This window comes from Oncorhynchus clarkii, chromosome 30 (assembly GCF_045791955.1).
Source record: "Oncorhynchus clarkii lewisi isolate Uvic-CL-2024 chromosome 30, UVic_Ocla_1.0, whole genome shotgun sequence".
NCBI classification, from domain to species: domain Eukaryota; kingdom Metazoa; phylum Chordata; class Actinopteri; order Salmoniformes; family Salmonidae; genus Oncorhynchus; species Oncorhynchus clarkii.
Window position 1 is genome coordinate 24,058,622 of NC_092176.1, and position 25,536 is coordinate 24,084,157.

At 42.2% G+C, this 25,536-nt stretch overlaps 1 protein-coding gene across 6 annotated transcripts; it reads right to left on the minus strand.

Moving 5' to 3' along the window:
- Nucleotides 1-204: 204 nt before the first annotated feature.
- Nucleotides 205-19,767, minus strand: LOC139389452 (ras association domain-containing protein 2-like). 6 transcript variants are annotated; one of them, XM_071136216.1, is made up of 11 exons: nucleotides 19,560-19,730; nucleotides 14,515-14,667; nucleotides 10,860-10,933; nucleotides 10,669-10,744; nucleotides 7,977-8,128; nucleotides 6,948-7,045; nucleotides 6,620-6,762; nucleotides 4,867-5,020; nucleotides 4,506-4,627; nucleotides 3,958-4,055; nucleotides 205-3,809 (listed from the first exon to the last, which is right to left on the minus strand). In XM_071136216.1, exons 3-11 carry the CDS (start codon nucleotides 10,910-10,912, stop codon nucleotides 3,740-3,742), a joined length of 966 nt encoding a protein of 321 aa, XP_070992317.1. In that variant the 5' UTR covers nucleotides 10,913-10,933; nucleotides 14,515-14,667; nucleotides 19,560-19,730; the 3' UTR covers nucleotides 205-3,739. The 6 variants fall into 6 exon arrangements, with proteins under 6 accessions (XP_070992317.1, XP_070992319.1, XP_070992320.1 ...); XM_071136219.1 differs by having other exon boundaries at nucleotides 208-3,809; nucleotides 6,948-7,042; XM_071136218.1 differs by lacking the exon at nucleotides 19,560-19,730 and having other exon boundaries at nucleotides 6,948-7,042; nucleotides 14,515-14,845.
- Between the last annotated feature and the right edge of the window lie 5,769 nt (nucleotides 19,768-25,536).

Genomic DNA, 25,536 nt, shown 5'->3' on the forward strand with positions numbered 1-25,536 from the left:
CAAAGTCCACCAAAACAACCAACAGAAATACTCCAGAGTTATGTCATACAGATTTAAATGACATCATATGATGTTCAATGTAAGATACAGTATATAAAATGGCATCAGATCATATCTTTACATATTATCATTGATTCAACAAGTATTATACAACCAGGATGACATGGTTTCCACCCACTGACCCAGAAAAGGATAGACCAAATCGGCTTCAAGATAACTCTTTATTAAATAATAATAATTATTGTAAAAATACTAAATTTCCAAATAGTGGCATGTCTTTGAAGAGGGTGTCCTCAAAAAAAGGAGCGCTCAGTCAGAATGCAACATTACAACAGCTAAAATATCATGAAATAAACGTGTCAGTCTTGAAAGAGCAATAGAAATGTAAATGACAAACATATATGCATGCACACACACAAGCGCTCACAAACAATATACAGCAACCTTTTAAAAGCTGAGGGAAGATTTCCACTACCGGTCAAAAGTTTTAGAACACCTACTCATTCAAGGTTTTTTATTTATTTAGACTATTTTCTACATTGTATAATAATAGTGAAGGCATCAAAACTATGAAATACACATGGAATCATGTAGTAACCAAAAGTGTTAAATCAAAAAATATGTTATATTCAAGATTCTTCAAATAGCCACCCTTTGCCTTGATGACAGCTTTACACACTGTTGGCATTCTCTCAACCAGCTTCATGAGGTAGTCACCTGGAATGCATTTCAATGAACAGGTGTGCCTTCTTAAAGTTATTTTGTGGAATTTCTGATTGGCTCAAAACTTAATGCGTTTGAGCCAATCAGTTGTGGTGCGACAAGGTAGGGGGGTATACAGAAGAGAGCCCTATTTGGTAAAATACCAAATCCATATTATGGCAAGAACAGCTCAAATAAGCAAAGAGAAATGACAGTCCATCATTACTTTAAGACATGAAGGTCAGTCAATCCTGAACATTTCAAGAACTTTGAAAGTTTCTTCAAGTGCAGTCGCAAAAACCATCAAGCGCTATGATGAAACTGGCTCTCATGAGGACCACCACAGGAATGGAAGACCCAGAGTTACCTCTGCTGCAGAGGATAAGTTCATTAGTTACCAGCCTCAGAAATTACAGCCCAAATAAATGCCTCAGAGTTCAAGTAACAGACACATCTCAACATCAACTGTTCAGCGGGGACTGTGTGAATCAGGTCTTCGTGGTCGAATTGCTGAAAAGAAACCACTACTAAAAGGACAATAATAATAAGAGACTTGCTTGGGCCAAGAAACACGAGCAACGGACATTAGACCAGTGGAAATGTGTCCTTTGGTCTGGTGTCTAAATGGGAGATTTTTGGTTTCAACCGCCATGTCTTGTGAGATGCGGTGTGGGTGAACGCATGATGATTTCCCACAGTAAAGCATGGAGGAGGTGTTATTGTGTGGGGGTGCTTTGATGGTGACACTGATTTATTTAGAATTCAAGGCACACTTAACCAGTATGGCTACAACAGCATTTTAGAGCGATATGCCATGGTTTGGGTTTAGTGGAGTATAATTTGTTTTTCAACAGAACAATGACCCAACACACCTCCAGACTGTATAAGGGCTATTTTACCAAGAAGGAGAGTGATGGAGTGCTGCATCAGATGACCTGGCCTCCACAACCCCCGACCTCAACCAAATTGAGATGGTTTAGGATGAGTTGGACCGCAGAGTGAAAGAAAAGCAGTCAACATGTGCTCAGCATATGTGGGAACTCCTTCAAGACAGTTGGAAAAGCATTCCAGGTAAAGCTGGTTGAGAGAATGCCAAGAGTGTGCAAAGCTGTCATCAAGGCAAAGGGTGGATATTTGAAGAATCTCAAATCTAAAATATATTTGGATTTGTTTAACACTTTTTTGGTTACTACATGATTCCAATTCTTTACTACAGGATTTCATGTGTTATTTCTTAGTATTGATGTCTTAAATATTATTCTACAATGTAGAAAATAGTTTTAAAAAATAAAGAAAAACCCTTGAATGAGTAGGTGTTCTAAAACGTTTGACCAGTAGTGTAGGTGTAACAGAATTGATGTACCACATTTCAAAGTCCTGTATGCAGTCATACACACACAGATCAATATCTACAAGGCAACTAAGTACTGCTTTAGATATGCGTGCACACACACACAACATTCCCTCGTTTGAGATATTGTAGTTGATCCATCATCTACATAAGTCACAATCTTAAGGAACTCTGGTCCTCTCTCTGTTTTGTGCTTCAGTCTCCAGGTGTTTGTAGACACACAGGTCATATCACACCATGGGATTAAAACCCTGACAAGCGAGGCTAACATTCTTAACGGAGTTACCAAGTTAAATAAAGGTGAAAAAAACAGTTCTGACTGACAGCGTCATTGCGTTTTGGTACACCAGAAGTACATTCATTTCCAATGGAACACAGCGTTTTCCTTGCAGCATTGTGTTGCAGAGGCAGTTTCTGTGTTCTGTGTGGTGCAGATGTTGGATAAATCAAACGCATGCATCAAATTGTATGAGTAGACTTGACAGAAATAGTAGCAAAAGGTGAATGAACGTTTGTTGCACACATCTCACACATCGGATTACATAATGAAAAAGGTTTGACTGCAGAATTTCTTACGCAGCATTGATGCAATGACGCTGTCGGTCTGATCGAGGCATAACACACAGGTAACAGAAATGTTAGGGGGAGGTTTCAGATTAACTGTGGACAATCATGAAGTTACATTACAGTTACAGACTCACTAGAGCTGATCATAAAGAGAGTCCTGCAACACACTGGGGACAGGCACGTTTCAACATCACATACTGTCACAGGACAGGAGTCATTCAACTCCCTCACTGACTGGCTGAGAAACTCATCTAGCGTGTGATGTCACTGAGTCTGAGGTATGTTCTGGTTTTGAGAGAGATGTAAAAGGTGAGACAAGTTTAGCTATCTGCAGGTGGCAAAATTGTTGAAAGGAAAATTAGAGGGAAAGAGAGCGAGAGATCGAGTGCTGTCTAGCTCAAAAGAACTAAGGAAGCTGGTTTTGTGCTTTAAATTCTTGTGCATCCGAGTGGTATGATAGAACATGGGGCAGGCTCAATGCTCCATACAGGCCCCCATATGAAAAGTGCCAGCCTTTACCTTCCCCACAAACCATTATTATTGCTGACATGGTACAGTTATGAAGATAACACTACCGAGGGATTGGGACGGAAAAGAGGATACCCACTGGGCAAAAACCGATTGAATCAATGTTGTTTCCACGTCATTTCAACCCCCCAAATCAACTTGATGAGGTTGAATTACAGTGGAAAACCAACTGGATTTGCAAAAAGTAATCAATGTAAGGGCATTTAGTATTTTTTTCAACCACCTATCATTTTTTTGTTTGTTAATTTCAAGTTGAATTCACGTTAGTTGACAACTCAATCAGAAGTAAATCAGAACTAGAAGCTGAACAGACTTCTGTGCCCAGTGGGCATGTACTGTCTGTAAATGGTATGCAGGAAACAGCAGGAATCAGGAAAGAGGGTGGCATGCTTCACAATGTGTACACTGTTCCTACGGAGGTGTTGAAAGATAATAAGGCGAGGTTGAAATGGGTGCCTCTCCTCTGGGTGGTTCTTGATCACTCCTGTTTTGTGCTTGGGACGGAGTCAGGGGTGAGGAGGGGTAGCTGAACAGGTCTGGGAGATCTTGGGAAGGTTTTGTGGAGATGTGGTTGTCCCTCCCTAAACCAGGTCACATACAGGTGGTCCCCTCAGGAAGACAATGCAACTGCTTCTCTATGATACACCGCAGATATGCATACCTATACACACAGAGAGAGAGAGACAGAGAGAGATATAGATAGAGAGCGGGAATGAGACCTTAACACATAGTACATTGGGGAGACACCATAGACACAGCTATTGGGAGAAGTAGATGTTGCCACTGCAGAGACTTTGCCAATACTGCACCTGCTCCTGAGTTTCTGCACCTCCCGGTCCTCTTCCTCCATCAGCTTGATGATGAAACTCTGCAGCACTGGCATCTCAAACTTAATATACTGTGCCACCTGGTGGGGAGGAGGGAGAAATTCAGTTACAAACACAGACCTGACCTGGACCCAGACCCTCAACTATTATGAAATCACAATACTGTAGTAGTAATAATAATAACATCAACATAAAGGTCATAAATAGTCATAACAGCTTATGTCAGTTTTTGGCCATTGACTACACTGTCAAGCCAGTGTCAAGCCATTGTTGAGGAAAGCTAATTGGCTTGGCTGGCAGCCCCCCAAACAGCTTCACTTAAGTAAATGATGGTTTTGCTAGTCTAGTGCATAAATAGACCACTGCAAGTTCTATTGAACTGAGCCCTTTTGTAATTGAAAAGGGGACAAACAGAACATTCCATTCAGAGGATGTGATTTAGTTTAGGGGCACTGAGAAGTAGTGAATGATTTGTCAGTTGTATAGTGTGGGTGGGGAGTAATTTGGCAGTTACACATCAGCAGTCTTACGTCATAGGTGACTTCCTCTCCCAGGTCCTGCTCCATCAGGAAGATTCTGCTGACCTGTTCACATGGACCCTGAAGCACACGCAACACCAGGGGGTAGTCACTGCGCTTCAGCTTCACACGCTCTGAAAGAAAAAACATTGTCAGACCTTTACTGCATTACAACAGGTGTACTTAAGTTATGTTAGAAGATTGCCATGTTTTTCCACAGAGCTGCAGCACTCTTGCACACACACACACACACACACACACACACACGATAAACACTAACTGATTACATGGACCCTGCGAAACAGAGAAAGTGCTTCAGCTTTAAACTCTGTGACAGACACGCAACCACACAACAACACACAAACTCACTCACCCCCGCTGGTGTGTACAAGATACAGCGCAAAGTCATCTGGGCTGTTCTCAATCTTAAACTTGTTAAGTAGCACTCGCAGCACCTGAGGCGTGGTCATACAACTGTTGATCCGCACGTTAGTCACTGAACCATACGCTGGAGTAAAGACTGCAGTCTGAAGGGGAGATGGGGGCCACACAATTATGAGAGGGTGAGAGGATTGAGTGAGAGAGAGAGAGAGAGACAGGATTAGTTTATTTGTGGTAGTATGTTGTCATTGTATTAGTGTTTAGCTGCAGTATTATAGTGTGTGTGTGTGTGTGTGTGTGTGTGTGTGTGTGTGTGTGTGTGTGTGTGTGTGTGGTCATGACGTTGGCCTGTGGGTAACATAAATACCTTTCTCCCTTCCCTCTCTCTCTGACTCTACTGAAGGACTCTTGAATAGCCTTTGTTAAACATAGAGAGTCTGGGAACATCAAACAAGTGGGGGAAAGGAACCATATTTCGGTAATAGAACCAGTTGAAAATAGGCATGGGTACTTAATGAATATGATGTCAGTTCGGTTGTTATCTGAGACATTATGACTGATGACAGGACGACATAAACTGTATCTGGGAAAGTCTACACATTCTAGTTAACAGATTCACATGGAATTGTTGTGCAATTGAAATACAACACTATGTGTGAAAAGATTACATGTAATTTTAGCTTCCAAATGAGAGATTTGGGTTTTCATAAAGTTAGAGCTCTGCTCAATCAGTGGCCCGCCCCTGTGAAGAGACATGGGTTATAAACTATGAAATACACCCTTCTCTCCCTCCACTATATAAAGCCTTGACGAAAATGTAACCTTCTGTTCCGAGGATGATAAGACGACGGTCCATACGTTGAAAAGGACTAACATGTCAACTACAGAACTAAGCCAACCTCAGCCTGAGCTTTGGTTGTGAATGGTATAAATTTGAACTCTTGTTCACTAAAGAAGTGAGACATCCTAGCCGTTGAGTTAGCAACAGCAGCTGTAAACATGGGCTAGGAAAGGAAGGACGACGTATCCAGTCTAACACACAACGACAATACTACAACATATCCAATTTACCACCAGTGACATTCTTCCGAGGACAGGAAGATCTCTGTTGGCCAGCATCTACGATCAACCTACCGAAGCGCAGCTCAGAGTAAATATTTATTGCATTTTCCTTTTCCAGATGGGCGGTAATTTAGAATGCATAAGATACTGTATTTACGATAGCAGAGCTTTTCTCTTTGTTCCTCAGTCTTCCCGCTCTTTCACTCAAACCCAACCCCCTTTTCTTTGTGTAACCAGCTGTCATATCTGTTCCGTCCGCTAGGGATGTTTTCCTTTATGACATAATTTGTAATCAAGGTATGAGTCATTCTGTGTATATGTAATTCTGTGTGATTAGTTAGGTATGTAGTAAATAAATAATAAACCCAATTTTGTATTGCTGATTCAACCAGGGTTAGCCAGGGTTCGTGAAGACAACCAAGAATTCTACGATGTTCAGATGAGACTGAAATAAGGTGACGATTAATATTGACTGCTATTGATGTAAAATATTACTAGGTCTTTCAGAGTTTATTCGGAAGATAACAGCTCTATAAACACTCTTTTGTGGTGCCCCGACTTTCTAGTTAATTACATTTACATGATTAGCTCAATCAGGTAATATTAATTACAGAGAAAGGATTTTATAGAATAGCATGTCATATCACTTAATCCGGCATAGCCAAAGACACGACAGTGTGTACCTTGTGATTGTAGAAGTGTCCGTTGATGGAGAAGCGGTGTCGTCGTAACCTTCTCTGGTCACTAGGTGACCGGCGCTGGCCCCGTCTCAGAACCCCTGCATCGCTCTTCGTCCTCAGCAGCTGGGCGGAGCTCTCATATTCCTCTGTCCAATCAGAGCACAGATATAGGAGAAAGGGGAGGAGTCAGACAATCAAGCTCCTATGAACGTCAGAGAATGTTCTAAAAATGTATTGTTGAACAGACATGGCTATCTGATGTTGGATAAATAATTGGGTTTTCCATAATAACAAGCTGAAGGTTTTCAGACTACTCTTCTATAAGACCCACCTTCTTCCTCATCCTCCTTCACAATGGTGTCCTCTGATTGGCTTTCGTGCTCTGTCACTTCTATGGTGGGCGGGATCTGCTGGGTACCTTCATTGCTACTGACATAAGGCAAACATGAATATTCCAATATTTAATTGGCTGACCTTATTTATGACACATTATCTTCTCTTCAAAGTTATACTACATCAGTGTGTAAATGACACAGGCAGAGGAACAGTAAAATATGGTTTCTATGTAATCTGATTGGTGAATATAATGTATGTTCAGAGTAAACTAAAAACCCAGAATATAGGTCATAATAAAGAACTAACAGTATGGCCACAGGACAAACATTCACCAAACCAAACTCTGTAAAATGTCAACCACATGCCCACTGCCACAGACACACTATCCTGGTCAGACAAAATGAAAAAAAATATGCTTGGCTGTTGATGAGTATGACATTTTAGGATAATCATTAGGTTATAGCAATACTTCATTATCAGTCAAGTTATTATTTTTGCACCCCCCTCCCCCCTTTGCCCTCAGAACAGCCTCAATTTGTCATGGGCTCTACAAGGTGCAAAAACGTTCCACAGAGATTCTGGCCCATGTTGACTCCAATGCTTCCCACAGTTGTGTCAAGTTGGCTGGATGTCCTTTGGATGGTGGACCATTCTTGATACACACAGGAAACAGTTGAGCATGAAAAACACAGCAGCGTTGCAGTTCTTGACACAAACCGGTGCGCCTGGCACCTACTACCATACCCTGTTCAAAGGCACTTAAATCACATACACAATCCATGTTTTAATTGTCTCAAGGCATAAAAATCCTTCTTTAACCCGTCCCCCCCCCTTCATATACACTGAAGTGACTTCAAAAAAGGATTATGGCTTTCACCTGGTCAGTCTATGCCATGGAAAGAGCAGGTGTTCTTAATGTTTTGTATACTCAGTGTATACTTTTCATACATACTGTACGTAGTACATGTTTCTATATGTTGCCTTCTCTGTGCTGTTGGTATGGTAATAAGAGCTCACTCCCTACCTCTGATTATCCAGGGCACAGCCGGAGTGCCAGGAGGTAGACGAGGGAGGAGGCCTGATTCGCTCGTGATCGTCCTGCATCTGCAATCTAATAGGTCGACGCAGGCCCCAGGAGATATTCAACAAACCCTCCACGATCAGCTCCCCTTCCTCCTGTAAAGACAGAGTCACCACGATCAATACACACACACAAAAACACTGACAGTTATTACCCTTTTGAGGCAGGGTGAATTATTGAGTCAGTGATGGTAAATTGAACAGCAAAGGTTTGAAAGAGACAGAAAAATAAACAAAGAGTGGAGGAAAAGAAAAAGCATACATGCAATAAAGAGGTGAAATAGGAGGGGGCAGCTATTACACCAATTATGACAGTGATTAGCAACAATGGAAAGACTCTCGCTCTTACTCTCATTCACACGCATATAAACGATGAGGGGAGGGCTGCCGTCTTATCGGCTCTTAACCAACCATGCTATTTTGTTTGTATTTTCACGTTGTTCGTAACTTGTTTTGTACATAATGTTGCTGCTACCGTCTATTTTGACCGAAAAGACCTTCTAGACATCAGAACTGCGATTGCTCACCTCAAACTGGACGAAGAGTTCTTCTTGAATGAGTCGGATGGGAGGGATATACTACTACAGACAACCGACCAGGCCCAGATCCTCAATGAGTCGGATGGGAGGGATCTACTACTACAGACAACCGACCAGGCCCACATCCCCGTGATTCGCTAGAGAAGGAAACTGAGATTTTGTGGAAAAAGATCCGGGTGCCTTGTTAGGATCAGGCGACGAGTGGCTAATCTACCCTTGCTTTCCGACCTGCAAGCTAATGTTCATCGCTGGAAAATAAATGTGACGAGCTAAAAGCACGTACTGTATATCCTACCAAAGGTACATTAAAAACTGTAATATCTTATGTTTCACCGAGTCATGGCTTAACAACGTCATTAAGAACATTCAGCTGGTGGGTTATACACTCCATTTGGAGGACAGAACAGCAGCCTCCGGTAAGAAATGGGGCTGGGGCCTATGCATATATGTGAACAACAGCTGGTGCACGATGTCTAAGGAAGTCTCAAGGTTTTGCTCACCTGAGGTAGAGTATCTCATGATAAGCTGTACACCACACTATCTACCTAGAGAGTTTTCATCTGTATTTTTCGTCGCTGTCTACATACCACCACAGACTGATGCTGGCACTATCCAGAGGCGGCGCTCCTAGTGGCCAAGGACTTTAATTAATGCAGGGAAATTTAAATCAGTTTTACCTCATTTCTATCAGCATGTTAAATGTGCAGAGGAAAGAAAATTCTAGACCACATTTACTCCACACACAGAGAAACGTACAAAGCCGTCCCTCACCCTCCATTTGGCAAATCTGACCATAACTCTATCCTCCTGATTCCTGCTTACAAGCTAAAACTAAAGCAGGAAGTACCAGTGACTCGGCCTATAAAAAAGTGGTCAGATGAAACAGATGCTAAACTACAGGACTGCTTTGCTAGCACAGCCTGGAATATGTTCCCGGATTCTTAAGATGGCATTGAGGAGTACACCACATCAGTACTCTGAGCATGCGCTGACCAACTGGCAAGTACCTTCACTGACATTTTCAACCTCTCCCTGTCTGAGTCTGTAATACCAACATGTTTCAAGCAGACCACCATATTCTCTGTGCCTATGAACACTAAGGTAACCTGCTTAGATGACTACCGACCCGTAGCACTCACGTCTGTAGCCATGAAATGATTTGAAAGGCATGGCTCACATCATTATCCCAGAAACCCTAGGCCCACTCCAATTTGCATACCGCACCGACAGATCCACAGATGATGCAATCTCTATTGCACTCCACACTGCCCTTTCACACCTGGACAAAAGGAACCCCTACAGTTGAAGTTGGAACTTTACATACAGTTAGGTTGGAGTCATCAAAACTCGTTTTTCAATCACTCTACAAATGTCTTGTTAACTAACTATAGTTTTGGAAAGACGGTGAGGACATCTACTTTGTGCATGATGCAATTCATTTTTCCAAAAATTGTTTAGAGTCAGATTATTTCACTTATAATTCACTGTATCACAATTCCAGTGGGTCAGAACTTCCTGCCATCCAGGACCTCTATACCAGGCGGTGTCAGAGGAAGGCCCTAAAAATGGTCAAATACTCCAGCCACCCTGGTCATAGACTGTTCTCTCTGCTACCGCACAACAAGTGGTACCGGAGCGCCAAGTCTAGGTCCAAGAGGCTCCTAAATAGCTTCTAACCCCAAGCCATAAACTGAACAGCTAATCAAATGGCTACCCAGATTATTTGCATTGCCCCCCCCCGGGACGCTGCTGCTACTCTCTGTTATTATTATTATTATTATCATCTATGTATAGTCACTTTAATAACTCTACCTACATGTACATATTCCCTGAATTACCTCGACACCGGTGCACCCGCACATTGACATTGACTCTACCGGTACCCCCTGTATATAGCCTTCCTATTGATATTTACTGTTGCTCTTTAATTATTTGTTATTCTTATCTCTTACTTTAAAATATATATATATTTTCTTAAAACTGCATTGTTGGTTAAGGGCTTGTAAAGTAAGCATTTCACAAGGTCTACACGTGTTGTATTCGGCGCATGTGACAAATACAATTAGATTTACACCAACACGCACGCACTACCGATACCTCTCTGTGTCTCAACTGCAGGTTCTGTCCATCATAATAGAGGTTGTAGGTTTTGAGGTGGGACAGGACTGTTGCCCTGAAGACAGAAAGACAACTTTAATGACAAGAATCAATTAATTTACACACATTTTATTATTGCATACATCGGTGTGTATGTGTCTGTGTGCATCTGTGGTGTATGCATGCCTTACTTGCTGATGAACTTTTTGTCTCCGATCTGAACCCCGTTCTGAACGTTATCCATTCTCAGTCAGCATGAGAGGAGCTGGAGGGGGGAGAGAGAGAGAGAGAGAGAGAGAGAGAGAGAGAGAGAGAGAGAGAGAGAGAGAGAGAGAGAAAGACAGAGAGAGAGAAAGACAGAGAGAGAGAGAGCCAGAGACAGAGAGAGAGAGAGAGAGAGAGACAGAGAGAGCGAGAAACAGAGAGAGCGAGAAACAGAGAGAGAGAGAAACAGAGAGAGCGAGAGACAGAGACAGAGATCAGAAATCATGTTCAGATGTTTTTACAGGAGGTTGATGAGTACCAGTCTAGGGATGAAGCAGAGAGAGGACATGGGAAAGGAAGGGAGAGAATAGGGGGGAGTGGAATTCAACATGAATGTGGATAGATTTTGGAGAACAAGGATGCAATAGAGAGAGAGAGATTGACTGATGAGTCTCATGACACCTCATGATCAACCAGAGGCAGCAATTCAACCGAGCATCACCATGGAGACACACCACATTGCCACAGAGACAGGAGGTGGGTGGGGAGGAAGAGTAGGAATATGATTGAAGGAAGAATAAAACATTCAAAAATGATTGGAAAATAATAAATATATACCTCAGATAGACAGGCAGGTAGGGAAATACAACAATCACTGGATTTCATACATCTAGTCTGTCATCAAGTCACTCAACATTGTTAAAAGTGGAACTGACAGCATTTTAGCGATATTAAATATTGTTAAAATCCGTTCATATACACCCCCAGGAAGATTGACACTTTTTAAAGCATTTTCTGACAAGCGAGCACTTAGATAATAACTTTTTCATAAATTATAAGAATGTTTGGGAATTATGTACAGTTGAAGTCATAAGTTTACATACACTTAGGTTGGAGTCATTAAAAGTCGTTTTACAACCACTCCACAAATTTCTTGTTAACAAACTATAGTTTTGGCAAGACGGTTAGGACATCTCCTTTGTGCATGACACAAGTAATTTTTCCAACAATTGTTTACAGACAGATTATTTCACTTATAAACTCACTGTATCACAATTCCAGTGAGTCAGAAGTTTACATACACTAAGTTTACTGTGCCTTTAAACAACTTGGAATATTCCAGATAACGATGTCATGGCTTTAGAAGCTTCTGATAGGCTAATAGGCAGTCAATTAAAGGTGTTCCGTGTTCCTGTGGATGTATTTCAAGGCCTACTTTCAAACTCAGTACCTCTGTGCTTGACATCATGGGAAAATCAAAAGAAATCAACCAAGACCTCAGAAAAAAAACCTCAACAAGTCTGGTTAAACCTTGGGAGCAATTTCCAAATGCCTGAAGGTAACACGTTCATCTGTACAAATAATAGTACGCAAGTATAAAACCCATGGGACCACGCAGCCATCATACCGCTCAGGAAGGAGACGCGTTTGGTCTCCTAGAGATGAACGTACTTTGGTGAGAAAAATGAAAATCAATCCCAGAACAACAGCAAAGGACCTTGTGAAGATGCTGGAGGAAACGGATACAAAAGTATCTATATCCACAGTAAAAAGAGTCCTATATCGACATAACCTGAAAGGCCGCTCAGCAAGGAAGAAGCCACTGCTACAAAACCGCCATAAAAAAGCCAGACTACAGTTTGTAACTGCACATGGGGACAAAGATGGTACTTTTTGGACAAATGTCCTCTGGTCTGATGAAACAGAAATATAACTATTTGGCCATAATGACCATCGTTATGTTTGGAGGAAAAGGGGGGATGCTTGCAAGCCGAAGAACACCATCCCAACCGTGAAGCAGGGTGTGGCAGCATCATGTTGTGGGGGTGCTTTGCTCCAAGAGTGAGCAAAGCTGTCATCAAGGCAAAGGGTGTCTATTTGAAGAATCTCAAATCTCAAATCTATTTTGATTTGTTTAACACTTTTTTTGGTTACTACATGATTCCATATGTGTTATTTCATAGTACTGATGTCTACAATGTAGAAAATAGTCAAAATAAAGAAAAACCCTTGAATGAATAGTTCTAAAACTTGATTTATTTATTTTTTATCCCCTTTTTCTCCCCAATGTCGTGGTATCGCTGGTAGTTACTGTCTTGTCTCATCGCTACAACTCCCACACGGACTCGGGAGAGGCGAAGGTCGAGAGCCATGCGTCCTCCGAAACACAACCCAACCAAGCTGCACTGCTTCTTAACACAGCGCGCATCCAACCCGGAAGCCAGCCCCACCAATGTGTCGGAGGAAACACCGTACACCTAGCGACCTGGTCAGCGTGCACTGCGCCCGGCCCGCCACAGGAGTCGCTAGTGCGCGATGAGACAAGGATATCCCTGCAGGCCAAAAACCCTCCCTAACCCGGACGACGCGAGGCCAATTGTACGCAGCCCCATGGGCCTCCCGGTCGCGGCCGGCTGCGACAGAACCTGGGCTCGAACGCAGAGTCTCTGGTGGCACAGCTAGCACTTCCTTAGACCACTGCGCCACCCTGTATGCCAGGTTCTAAAACGTTTCACCGGTAGTGTAGATGACATTGATTTTAGCATTGGCAAATTGGCTTAGTCTCATAGTGAGGTTCATAAACATATTTTTTGGAATTCTGAAATGAATTAGAATAAATTGCCATACCATAACACTAGCTAGCCAACTATGGGTAACTGTAGCTCGTTATCTACCTGACAGGAGTGCTAGTTAGCTAGGTTAGCTTGCTAGGCACATTAATAGCTTTAGGATGATTGTTTTTAAGCTCAATTTCAAGATTTCCACCAAGGACGTTGCCTCTCTAATCATTACTCTCCCTCGCTTGGTCAAGGGACATTTAAGGTACATTTGGATGTGACGATGTAAAATGCCATTCAAGGGCTGAGGGTTTAGGGCCGAGGGCTGTCTACTTTGAATTTGGACTGCAGCCTCTGTCTCTGACTGACTGAAACAGGAACAGGAACAGTCAGTGTGAGATGGAGCAAGACAGCTGTGCTACACAATCTCTCTCTCTTCCTCTTTTCCTCCTCCTCTCTCCATCTGTCTAAAACACACACCACACACAGAAAATCCCTAACACACATGGAAAGCTCTGTGGTGACCATCACACACACACACACAGATGTTGGACTTTTAATTTAATATGGCATGCTGCCAGTATACTCCTAGGTTTCCTTCCTGCCAGGCTGAAAGAGAGAGAAAGAGAGAGAGAGAGAAAGAGAGAGAGTGTGTGTGAGTGAGTGAGAGAGAGGGGGCAGCAGAGAAGCTTGTGAAGGACAAGAACAGGTGCAAGGCACGCTGGAGTCACATGGGGCACCCTCCATACCAAATCATTTCAGTTGTATTAACACACATATTCAACACTCTCTGACACGCAGGCACACACATACGCACACACGCGCACACACAGTGTCTCAGCCTTGTCCTTCTCCTTGGCAGACCTCTTCAATCAAAACTTGCTTTTAATAACATACACTCTAAACACACAATGTTATGCTATCCAGTACCCATTGTATATTTCCACTTGGCTACTTCCCCATCCCTGCAGTGAAACATTACTGAAATATCTGCCAATAACAGATACATCCAACATAAACATTTGTGTTTGTGTGTGTATGGGTGTGTGCGTGCGTGTATGTAGAAAGCTGCTGTGTGGCTTACCGTACTGAGAGTTGTGTGACCCTGTCAGGCCAGGAAAGAGACAGAGAGATCGGCTACCAGCACCAGTAGCACAAACACACGATATGTTAGTCCTCAGGGTCCAGTTGACCTGAAGCTGGCTCGGCTTGAGCCGGTGAAGCTACTCTGTCCTTTCTGTGGAGGAGAGAGAGTGTTCAGCACTAAGCCTGTCTCTTCAGACTTCAGTGGCTGGTTATCCAGGGGAGTTACCCAAGGCCTCAGTCTAAGGCTTCTGTGTGTTTGTAGGGGAGAGGCGATGGAGAGAGCACCAGGGAGAGAAAGGGGCGGTCGAAGGGGCTGGTTTAAAGGAAGTGCTCCCCTTCCGCTAATCTCTTCCTCCTTTAGAGCCTCAGTCACAGCGGAAACTGATGCTGCCGCTCTGACATGAGACTTCCTCAATTCAAACTACAGACATGAAATATGATATCTCTCCCCTACATACACATGGACAAATACACCAACGCACACACAGACACACACACACACACACACACACACACACACACACACACACACACACACACACACACACACACACACACACACACACACACACACACACACACACACACACAACCTTCTCTCTGAAAGGCTCACAAGTAGTCCTATATACAGACAGAGATAACTATTGAAAGGTAAGAAGCAACAGACAACATCCACACACACAATCTACCTCACGTGTCCAGCCAATGCCTCACGTACAAACACATTCAATTATCGTGATCATATCAAAAAATGTAAGACCAATCAACCAACACACCATGCAGCATTATCCATATTTCAGCACCTACGCTACATGACCAAAAGTATGTGGACACCTGCTCATCGAATATCTCATTCCAAAATCATGAGCATTAATATGGAGTTGGTCCCCCCTTTGCTGTTATAACAGCCTCCGCTCTTCTGGGAAGGCTTTCCACTAGATGTTGGAACATTGCTGCGGGGACTTGCTTCCATTCAGCCACAGGCATTATTGAGGTCGGGCACTGATGTTGGACGATCAGGCTTGGCTCGCAGTCGGCGTTCCAATTCATCCCAAAGGTGTTCGATGGGGTTGAGGTCAGGGCTCTGTGCAGGCCAGTCAAGTTCCTCCACACCGATCTCAACAAACCATTTCTGTATGGACCTCGCTTTGTGCACAGGGGCATTGTCATTCTGAAACAGGAGAGGGCCTTCCCAAAACTGTTGCCACAAATGTGGAAGTACAGAATTGTCTAGAATGTAATTGTACGCTGTAGTGTTAAGAATTCCCTTCACTGGAACTAAGGGGCCTAGCCCGAACCATGAAAAACAGCCCCAGACCATTATTCCTACTACTAAACTTTAGAGTTGGCACTAGGCATTCAGGCAGGTAGCGTTCTCCTGGCATCCACCAAAACCAGATTTGTCCATCAGACTGCCAGATGGTGATATGTGATTCAACACTCTAGAGAACGCTTTTCCACTGCTCCAGAGTCCAATGGCGGCTAGATTTACACCACTCCGGCCGATGCTTGGCATTGTGCATGGTTATCTTAGGCTTGTGTGCGGCTGCTCGGCAATAGAAACCCATTTCATTAAGCTCCAGACAAACAGTTCTTGTGCTGATGTTGCTTCTAGAGGCAGTTTGGAACTAGCCATGATTGGCTGAGATAATGGATGGTCTGGACATGCCGAGAGATGAGTTAGGATTGGTCTGCCATGTAGCACGCTTTTGTCTATAACATTACCTACACATATTGAGCAGTTAATTCTTTCTAACGCAGCTTTTTTGAAAGGTATCACGAAGAACTACAAAAGTGTTGCTAAAGTTCTCCACTTTCTGGAGGACCGAGTTTAGAAAACAGTGGAATGCCCGGTGGAAGCACAGTATGATAGCTAATGAGATGGAAAAAAATTATACCGTTTGATTGCAAATATAAAACACCTGTCTCCGGATTACATCTTCAAACTAAAGGCAACCATAGCATCCGTGACAGAGGGAGAAGCGTTCATCCAAGTATACGGGTAAGAGAGTCTAGCTAGCTACATTTTCAGATATTATGTTGAAAATTTAGTCAGAAAGTCATTTTCATTGCAAGTTAAAGCGTACTGTTAGCTAGCTAGCTAATGTTAGCTGGCTGTCTCGCTAGCTAACGTTACAAATAATATTACTACACAGATCACGTGTATCTCAGAGACATTTGTATTGCTAGTTATTGTCTAATATTAGCTAGCCAGCTAACATTGAACCTAGTTGGTTAGCTTTAGCTACCTGTAGATTCATGCAAGGAAGTAACGTTATGAGTTGGGATTATGGTTAATTGTTTAGCAGCTCCATGTCTAAACAAAAGACTATGCAAGCAACCATTTTCCTGTAATAATGAATAGAAATGATCTAAAGTTAAGACATTGTCAGCTATATGATATGGTCATTATTTGAACTGGCTAATTTAATGTTAGCTAGCTAGCTAACAAGCGAGAATCAAAACAAAACATTGTTTAGAAAGTTGGTTTTAGTTGCCTGGTTTGCTAGATTGACATATACTAAATTCTATTTTAAACATATGGGTTTATTGGTGTTAAAATACACCAGTTATGCTATTTTGGACCAGCAGGCTGCTGTCATGCAGCCTGTCGTTTTGATGTCGGATGACAATAGAATGTTCACGATGTCACTGTGACAACTGTATACATACATGTGGATAGAAGTAGTATAAACCAGCCTTTAGTCTTAATCTTTGGTTGTTTAGTACACTACCGCACTCACTCGGTTTAGCACATGGCCTCATTGAATCCTTAAAGAGATGGGTGGGACTACGGCTTAAGAGGGTGTGAACAATGCTGAATGGGTGTAGACAAAGAAGAGCTCTCCAGTAAGTGTATCGAAACATTCAAAAGGTAAATTTTCTCAAAAGTGGGGTTACATGTTTATCAACTTTCAAAGCAGAATTACTTTCCCGTTGTTCCACAACTGTAGTGTATGATTTACCATTTACTAGCTCTTAGTCTACTTATATCCAATGTAAAAATCACCATTTGAAATTTTGCTACATAAGACCGAATCGAGGTGGTTGGTCACATTAGGCCATGCCAGGCCTATACACACGCACACCACAATAGGAGACATTAGCCTTAATACCCAGACCGGGGATGGGCGGCTCAGTCCTTGAGAGTCGAATTGTGCTGGGCCAAGCCAACAGTCCCACTGATGACAGATTACTGGTATGTCATTTAAGTCTGGACTGTGGCCCAAGAAACCGCTAGAGGTTTTGATGGGTCAAGGCACAAACATGTGGGAACCCCTGGTCTAGCCTGGCAGTACCACATGAATTATGATGTAATTTAGGAAACCCAGACCTAAATCCTTGCGTAACAGCATCACCTACTTTATGTTACTGTCATCGAAAGATGAATAATGATGTGGCTACACTCTAAATCTGATCTGTCATAATTGAGTGTCTGCTGCCTGCAAAAAACACATCATGCCTGTTGTTTTGGGGGGGGGGGGGGGGGGACTGGCCGTATCTAAAAAGAGACACATTTACCCAGGCTGGCTCGGGCCGCGGCTCTGTGTTCTGTCACTGTGTTTTGTTCTGCATTCCAGCTTGCATGATGGATTTGGGGAGAATGAGCCCTGTTCTGTTCTGGACAGGGGTCCAAATACAGCCTCCAGCCTTCCCCTCCCTCTGCATTCCCTTGAATTCTCTACTGACTCATATACAACCACAGCAGCCAAGCCAGTCTCTCTCCCTCCCTATGCCTCCACCCCTCAACCAAGCCAGTCTTTCTCCTTCCCTACGCCTCTACCAGAGATGACCTAGTCTAAGCATAGCACTCTCTCTTCCTCCCTCTTTCCACACAACTCTATTCAATAAGCTTAATAGCCATGGAAAAGAAGTGCAAATATTGGCAAAGCAGAACTGTTTTAGTTCGCTAATATCAGATGTCTTTCGACCCCCCTTCCCCTCCTCTCTCTGTCACTCTCTTTCTACAGGGCTAGACTTATTAACTCCTGGTCTATTGCTTTCTTGTTGTAACATATCTATTCACATTAATGTTGTAATTTCAATTAGTTTTCCTCTTCATCTAAACTTGTTTTCCTCCATCCCTTTCACTTCCTCTCGGTCTCATCTTCCTGGACTGGCACCCATCCACCTCCATTAAAACTCCTGACCATGATTTCCGGACTTCTCTCTCCCTCTCACATTCACAAACACACACACACATTTTTTGATCTCTTGCTCTGTGCCTCTGTCCTTGGTGAACTGCTTTCTTGTGGGATGAATGCAGGTCCAAACCTCCACTTCCCCCTTCCTCCCTCTCAACCCCAACTTTGCCTCTGCACTATTGTTCACATTGTCATAGCAACCCTAAAAACATCTGAGGTCTAACAACCAAATATATTACAGTGCCAAATATTGTCTGTGTGTGTGTATCCCTGCCCCTTCAATCTGTCTCTCACCATTGTGGTGAAATTAGATTTTACATGACCTTAGGAAGCATTATATCCTATTAATTAGGAGTCATTAAGGTACAGGCCAATACATTATGAATTCCCTCACAACTTAGTGGGAAAAATATGACCACATGCTTGAACATCCACAATCTGAGAGGGTAAGTCTCCGGGTACTCCCACAGAGGTGTGTGTGTTGAGAGGAATCTTAAATATCTTGATACTTATGTCATCTATCCAGATTCCAGACTGACAGAGAATATTTTATAGACTACACTGTATAGGAAGAGGCCCGAGATGGCTTTCTAACGGTTAACATAATAAAACCCCGAAAAACGTTTATAAGTGTTATTTGGTACTGTGTGTGGAGGGCGAATAGTGTTGCACTATCAATGGGATAACATGTTTTTACTATAGCCTCTGACTGTATCAATTATATCAGATTACTTCGAAAAGGTCTGTTTCGTTGGATCTTGACCGTGCTCTAAAACTATAGCTGGCGACATTGTTATTTGTATACACATAGAAATGGGCTACAAAGTGCTTGCCTTGAGTTTATCGATCGCTACACAGGAATGGCAGACTCATATCGTTTTACATATATCCTACTTACGGAAGGAGCTGCTAGACAGTCTGATGATTTCCCGAACCTCTTCAGGCTTTATGTATTGTTAACGAACGATAAACTGGGGTTGGTTCTTCTCTGCCACGTTGGGGGCTCGGGCGGGATATAGTCGTTAACCGTGCGTCGCCTAGTCTGCTCGGTTCGCCCTATCCGCGCATCGGAAACAATCGGAGTATACAAGCACTGGGGTTTGCGTGCCTAGCGTGCGCGCAACGAGAGGAGATCCCCATCTGTTGTAGAGGACCTCTGGCACCGAACCCGGTAACCAATCAGTGCGCGACCTGCCGCCCCTTTGTTCGCTCTGACTGCTTGCTCTCGGAATAGGTGAATAGAATAGGAGGGGGAATCCCGAAAACAATGCACCCCCCAAAAAACACATGCATAATAGAAAACTAACCCTATGCGCATATTCAAGGGAAAATTAACTGAATAGGTCTAGGTCAAGTTCAAGTTATCCCTAAATAAATGTTAATGTGCTATGACTGATGTGTCATATGGGATTGTATGGTAATCACTTATTTCTCAACATAGTTTGACAATATTATATTTTTAAAGTAGGAGACATTAGTGGTGCTCTCCTCTCTGCTCTGTGTCCCACTGTAATCTCTTCCGTAACATCTGCTCTTTTCGCTATTCAGCTCCAGGGCTTAATATCTGACGTCAATGAATGGAGAATGGCTGAGTGCGTGATATTACCAGACAGCAATATGCTTAATCTCTCTGCCATGAACACTCCCTGTCAGAGAAAGAGGGAGACAGAACAATCTAAAAATCTTTACCAATTAACTATTGAGACTAGATATGTGGTTGTTGTGCAGTAGGCCTGTCTTTAAAATTAGAGTAGAATAACACAGGTTGAAACAAAATCTATTTCAGTTCTACTAACAAAAAAGACAATAGACATGATTGATTCTGTAACATCTTATTAAATAGCTTTAGGAACAAAGAATAACATTTTGTTGCTACTGTTAGTATACACAATGCCTGGTCCAGAAGTTTCTTAGCACATTGTACTCAATTCAATATATATTTATACATCTGTTTAAAGTCAGCTCCCTCAATTTGTACTGATACTGTATTAACTTGATAACAGGAAGCAATGTTAGAAAAATACAATATGAAAAAATGTCCAGCTAGCAAAAGTATTCCACCAAACTACAGATTTGAAATAGAAAAAAAATGTATTTTCTTTTGTTTATTAAATAAAAATGTAACAAAAATGGTGCGCATTGCAGCATGACAATTTAAGATTAAAAAGGCATGATTTATTTTCTTACAAACATCTTTGTAAAAACAAAAATTATGTATAAAAAAAAACAAGAAAATGGAAAAGATAAAACACGAGACAAAAAGCATATTCTTCAGGTAGCTTCCCCTTCAAAATAACTGAAAGGGATAGATTTCTTTGTGTCATACACCTCCTGACCTTGAGTGAGAAAGCACATGCAGAGGTGAGGCATTGGCTTCAAATGAGGTGAGCTATGGGCTGAAGCTCAAATGACACCCTACTCCCCTAGTGCGCTACTTTCCAGAGTCAGTGGTGCTCTACATGGGAAATAGTAAACAGTTTCAGATGTACCCCTGGTTTATATTGTAGTATTATTTAACATAGTTTTAGGGGTATAATTCATTTTAAAAATATGTTTTTTTACTATCCATGCTGTGAGAAGAATCTATCGGCACCAAGGAGGTCCATGCAATACAAACTAAAGATATATCAAAGTCAAAACAAGCTAAGTACCGATCAGCACTTTGGGTGAAAAATGCCCTTTGACACCAATCAAAGGTACAGTTTACCCGCCCCAAATCCTAACACTAACCATTAGTCTGGAGGAATGCAAAACTGACCTTAGATCACTGAACCTTGCCCTGGATCCACAGACTCTTAGTGGCTAACCAGTGTCTATTCCTGCATTCAACATCGCCATTTCAATAGAGAATACAGGTACACTAAAACGGAGGACACTTACACCATATCTGCACTGCAGGTGTGGAGGGGAATCTCTGCTAGTTGCATTAGCGTGTGGTGACGTCATAGATATTGCATTATAGAATATGCATGTGTGTACAAAATTATTTCACCACAAGTGGCAGAATACACCCCTCCTGTCCCACTCCCCATCTCCTTCCCCCTTTCAAAAGACAGCAAGTTGAAGGTTGTCTATTCCATCTATCGTATCCGATATTCCTACCTCTACGGAGCAGAGAAAGGCAGTATGGCCTGTGAAGCCACAAGGGAACACTTTCTCACTGGGTAAACTGTGTCACAACACCATCTAAGCAGAATCAAGCATGCTGCAGTACAAAACCATTGACTACCCTCTTCTCTCCACACACTGAATATAGTTAGTCTGTTTACAGCAAAATGTTCAAGGTGTTCTCAGAACCCTGCTATTAGAACAGATCTTCTAGACCAGGGGTTCTCAAAGTGGGGTGCGGCGGTACTGCAAGGGGTCCGTGGACAGATTTCAAAACATATCAAACTAAATATTTAAAAAACATTTTTTTAATGAATATTACTAACAGATTAAACAGATTTTGGCCAAGTGATCCATGGAATAAGTTGAGGGTGTAATACAATAAATTATATTGTTACATTTTATTATATGTTATTAACTCTTGGCAACATGGGTTCGGAAGGCTCACAGGGATATTGGTATCCACAGTAAATTTGTTCAAATCAATTACTTCCTTTTATTCCAAAAAATGAGATTTATATATATATATATATATATATATAAATTCACTGTAATTTAAGCTTTAAAACTGCAGCAAAAAACATGCTTCATGGCAACATGTATAGAACTGCAGGATATTAGCTTTAAATCTGCAACAAAAAAAATCTCTTCCCCATGACAAAATGTGTAGAATTGCAGGAAATTAGCTTGAAAAACTGCAACATTATCTCTCTGATGCCAAGAGATGGGCCTTTAAAATGTTCCTTTCCAGGGTTCAAGAGTTGGTTCTTCTTTGTATGCAAATGTTCAGCTCACTCGAGTGGGGTTCTGATTATGAGGGGGGTCCCTGAAATTTGGCATCACAAAAGGGGTTCCAAGACCTAAAAAGTTTGAGAACCCCTGTTCTAGACTGCTCTCTCTTCAACCTCTTCCCTCTCACCCTGGGTCCCTAACTGAGCCATGTCCAGTTCAAAAGAGTTTTCATAAAAATACAACATGCATGGAATGACTTATTGTAAGAGAACCATTATATGATCTTAGTAAGAATGTTGCTTTTCTCTGTTCAGGTTCTAAAGAGTACACGCTGGAGCCTCTCCCTTCATAGAGCTTGTTGTAGAAGTTGTCCTTAGGCACAGATATAGGACCAGTCACAACAAATTCTAACCACACTCATTAAGGGAGAAAACACAAAACTGATCTGTGATCAGTATCCAGAGGTAACTTCAACCTGCTGCCTGTGGGGACTAACAATATCAGTATCTCAGTGTAAAATCTGAATAACATTCTAATAGTGCCAGTAAACTAACAAGTAAACTCAAAACTAATGTCTTTCTGACAATGTGCATACGGCACACAAATTGACTTCACATACATCCCACTAAACACAGACTCTTACTAATCATAAATAAATAAATAAAACATGAGAAATCCAAGTCAATCTGAAATGTTACTTAAAATGGTTTACATTTCTACATGTCTGAACCGGTGACTATCGCCACTCATTGTTTTGGTGCAGCAAAGAGAAGAGTAAGAGAAATAGTTGATGAAAAAGAATGAAGAAAGGACAGGTGCTTCTTTTGCATTTTGGTTCTGCAAAGATCACAATCATTATGCATATCTGTGCATCTTTTTAAGTTAACTATGTTTTGTAGGCTTATAATAGAGAACAATACTGGCCAGGAGGAGTCCCAATTCAACCCTACCCCAACAATCAACCATGGCTTTTCTATAGATGACAGCTCAGACAGTAAAACACAGCACTCCAGGCCAGACACACATAGCAGAGGTTCCAGAGGGTCATCTCCATGTCAATCACACTCATTGTGTCGCAAATGGCACTCTATTCTCTATGTAGTACAGTGCACTATATAGGGAATAGGGTGCCATTTCTGACGCACCCCCAGTTTCTGAATTCTTGACTTGAACTTGACCCCAGCTCTGAAACATGTGAACACACACAGTCAGGGAGCACTACCTGGCAATAGTCTTGAGTGATATTTACTGGTCCACTGAATGTGTAGTCAGTCATTAGAGGACATTCAACTTGTGAGGTGTGACCTGTACTGTATGTTACAGGAACTATAAATAAAGTTGTATTTGAAGTTGAGGTGCAGGTTCCTACAGTTGATGTGAGGATGGAAGAAGGGAGGGTGAGGCAAGTGAGTGATGTGGAGGGGATTAGAGAGGGGGGGGGGGGGGGGTCGGCACATTGAACCAAACACGTGAACAAGGCCAACAACACGAATAATGACACCAGTAACAATCATAATAATAGTAGAACAATAGACAGACTCAATAAGTGCAGGACAAGATTGTAGTCTGTGAGCCATTGTGAACAAATACCCCCAGGACACCCCTATCAACATCATCAAATACACTCTCTACCCCACAACTATTAAACTTGAAGACTATGCTATGGTGTCTGTAAATCAAACAATGTGTTCACTTGAACAGAACAGTAGTGTAGACCTCTGACACCTGTATCAGAGTAGGACAGAGCAGAGGGAAGGGGAGCCTATAGCGATCAGGGAGAGGATTGGTACCATAAAAATCACCTCTTTTCTCTCACCATTTCTCACTTTGTCAGGCATCTGGGTACAAAAGATTTCAAAGCATCTTTCTGGTAATTTCCCTAGCTAAATCTGTGGAGCGTCTCGCCATTTCCTTCCTTTGTAAACCATGCACTGGTGTGACTCTGCATGTAAGCCTTTATCATAGCATGATCTTCACTTAGGCTGTGGCCTGGGCAGTGGTCACACCACCTATACGACCATGAATGTGCTCACAAACACTACAGAACACTAGACTAAGTATGAATCGAACACAATAACAAAATGAAGAACATCAGTGAAATAGAAAAAGGTCTGCATTTCAAAAACTACGTTGTGATCGCACAACTAGCTAACCAAGTGCATTCTGCTTCGTCGCACAACTAGCTAACCAAGTGCATTCTGCTTCGTCGCACAACTAGCTAACCAAGTGCATTCTGCTTCGTCGCACAACTAGCTAACCAAGTGCATTCTGCTTCGTCGCACAACTAGCTAACCAAGTGCATTCTGCTTCGTCGCACAACTAGCTAACCAAGTGCATTCTGCTTCGTCGCACAACTAGCTAACCAAGTGCATTCTGCTTCGTCGCACAACTAGCTAACCAAGTGCATTCTGCTTCGCGCTAAATCGGTGTAGCCTCTCTAAACAAAGTACAAATGTGAAAAAGTTTTTGAAAGTGTCCTTATGAACTGCTCATGAACATTGTTAGTTTAACTATTACATTGTATAGTCTTTCATGATTTATGATTATAGGTCCTTACAGGTAATACATGTTAATAAATGTTACATTTCAATAAAACTGACTTACATTGACTTGTAAGCAGTTAATACTAGTTATATTATGCAATAATGGCTTATAAGCAGTTTATAAGTCAACCTTCAAATGCTGTATTAATTCCAGTTGTAATAACAGCAGCTGGTTGAGGGTGTATGCGTTCAGGAGAGAGCTGGTTTTGGTGGCATTTGTTAACGATGCTAAAGATAATACTGACACAGTAAGGCTTGCAAGCTGACTGGGTGAACATCAACAGTCCCAGTCTTAAATCAAGACCTCATCCACAGCCCTAGCTCTTACCCCTGGCCTAGACACTTCTTCATGGCACCTGCTGGATTGAAAGAAACAGACCGTGTAATCAGTGGTACTAGCTTCAACTATCCCTTTAGAGGGCTAGAATGAGCTTTTACCAGGATACTGACATCCATTCTCCTTCAGATCTATGAGAGGTCATTTAGAAATGT

Excerpts from the sequence above, each read along its gene's own strand:
- LOC139389452 (XM_071136216.1), bottom strand. The coding sequence starts at position 10,912 with ATGGATAACGTTCAGAACGGGGTTCAGATCGGAGACAAAAAGTTCATC. Across the intron at positions 4,056-4,505 it reads GAGAGGAAGTCACCTATGAC|GTGGCACAGTATATTAAGTT; the intron begins GTAAGACTGCTG and ends CCTCCCCACCAG. Across the intron at positions 3,810-3,957 it reads GTGCAGAAACTCAGGAGCAG|GTATGCATATCTGCGGTGTA; the intron begins GTGCAGTATTGG and ends CTGTGTGTATAG.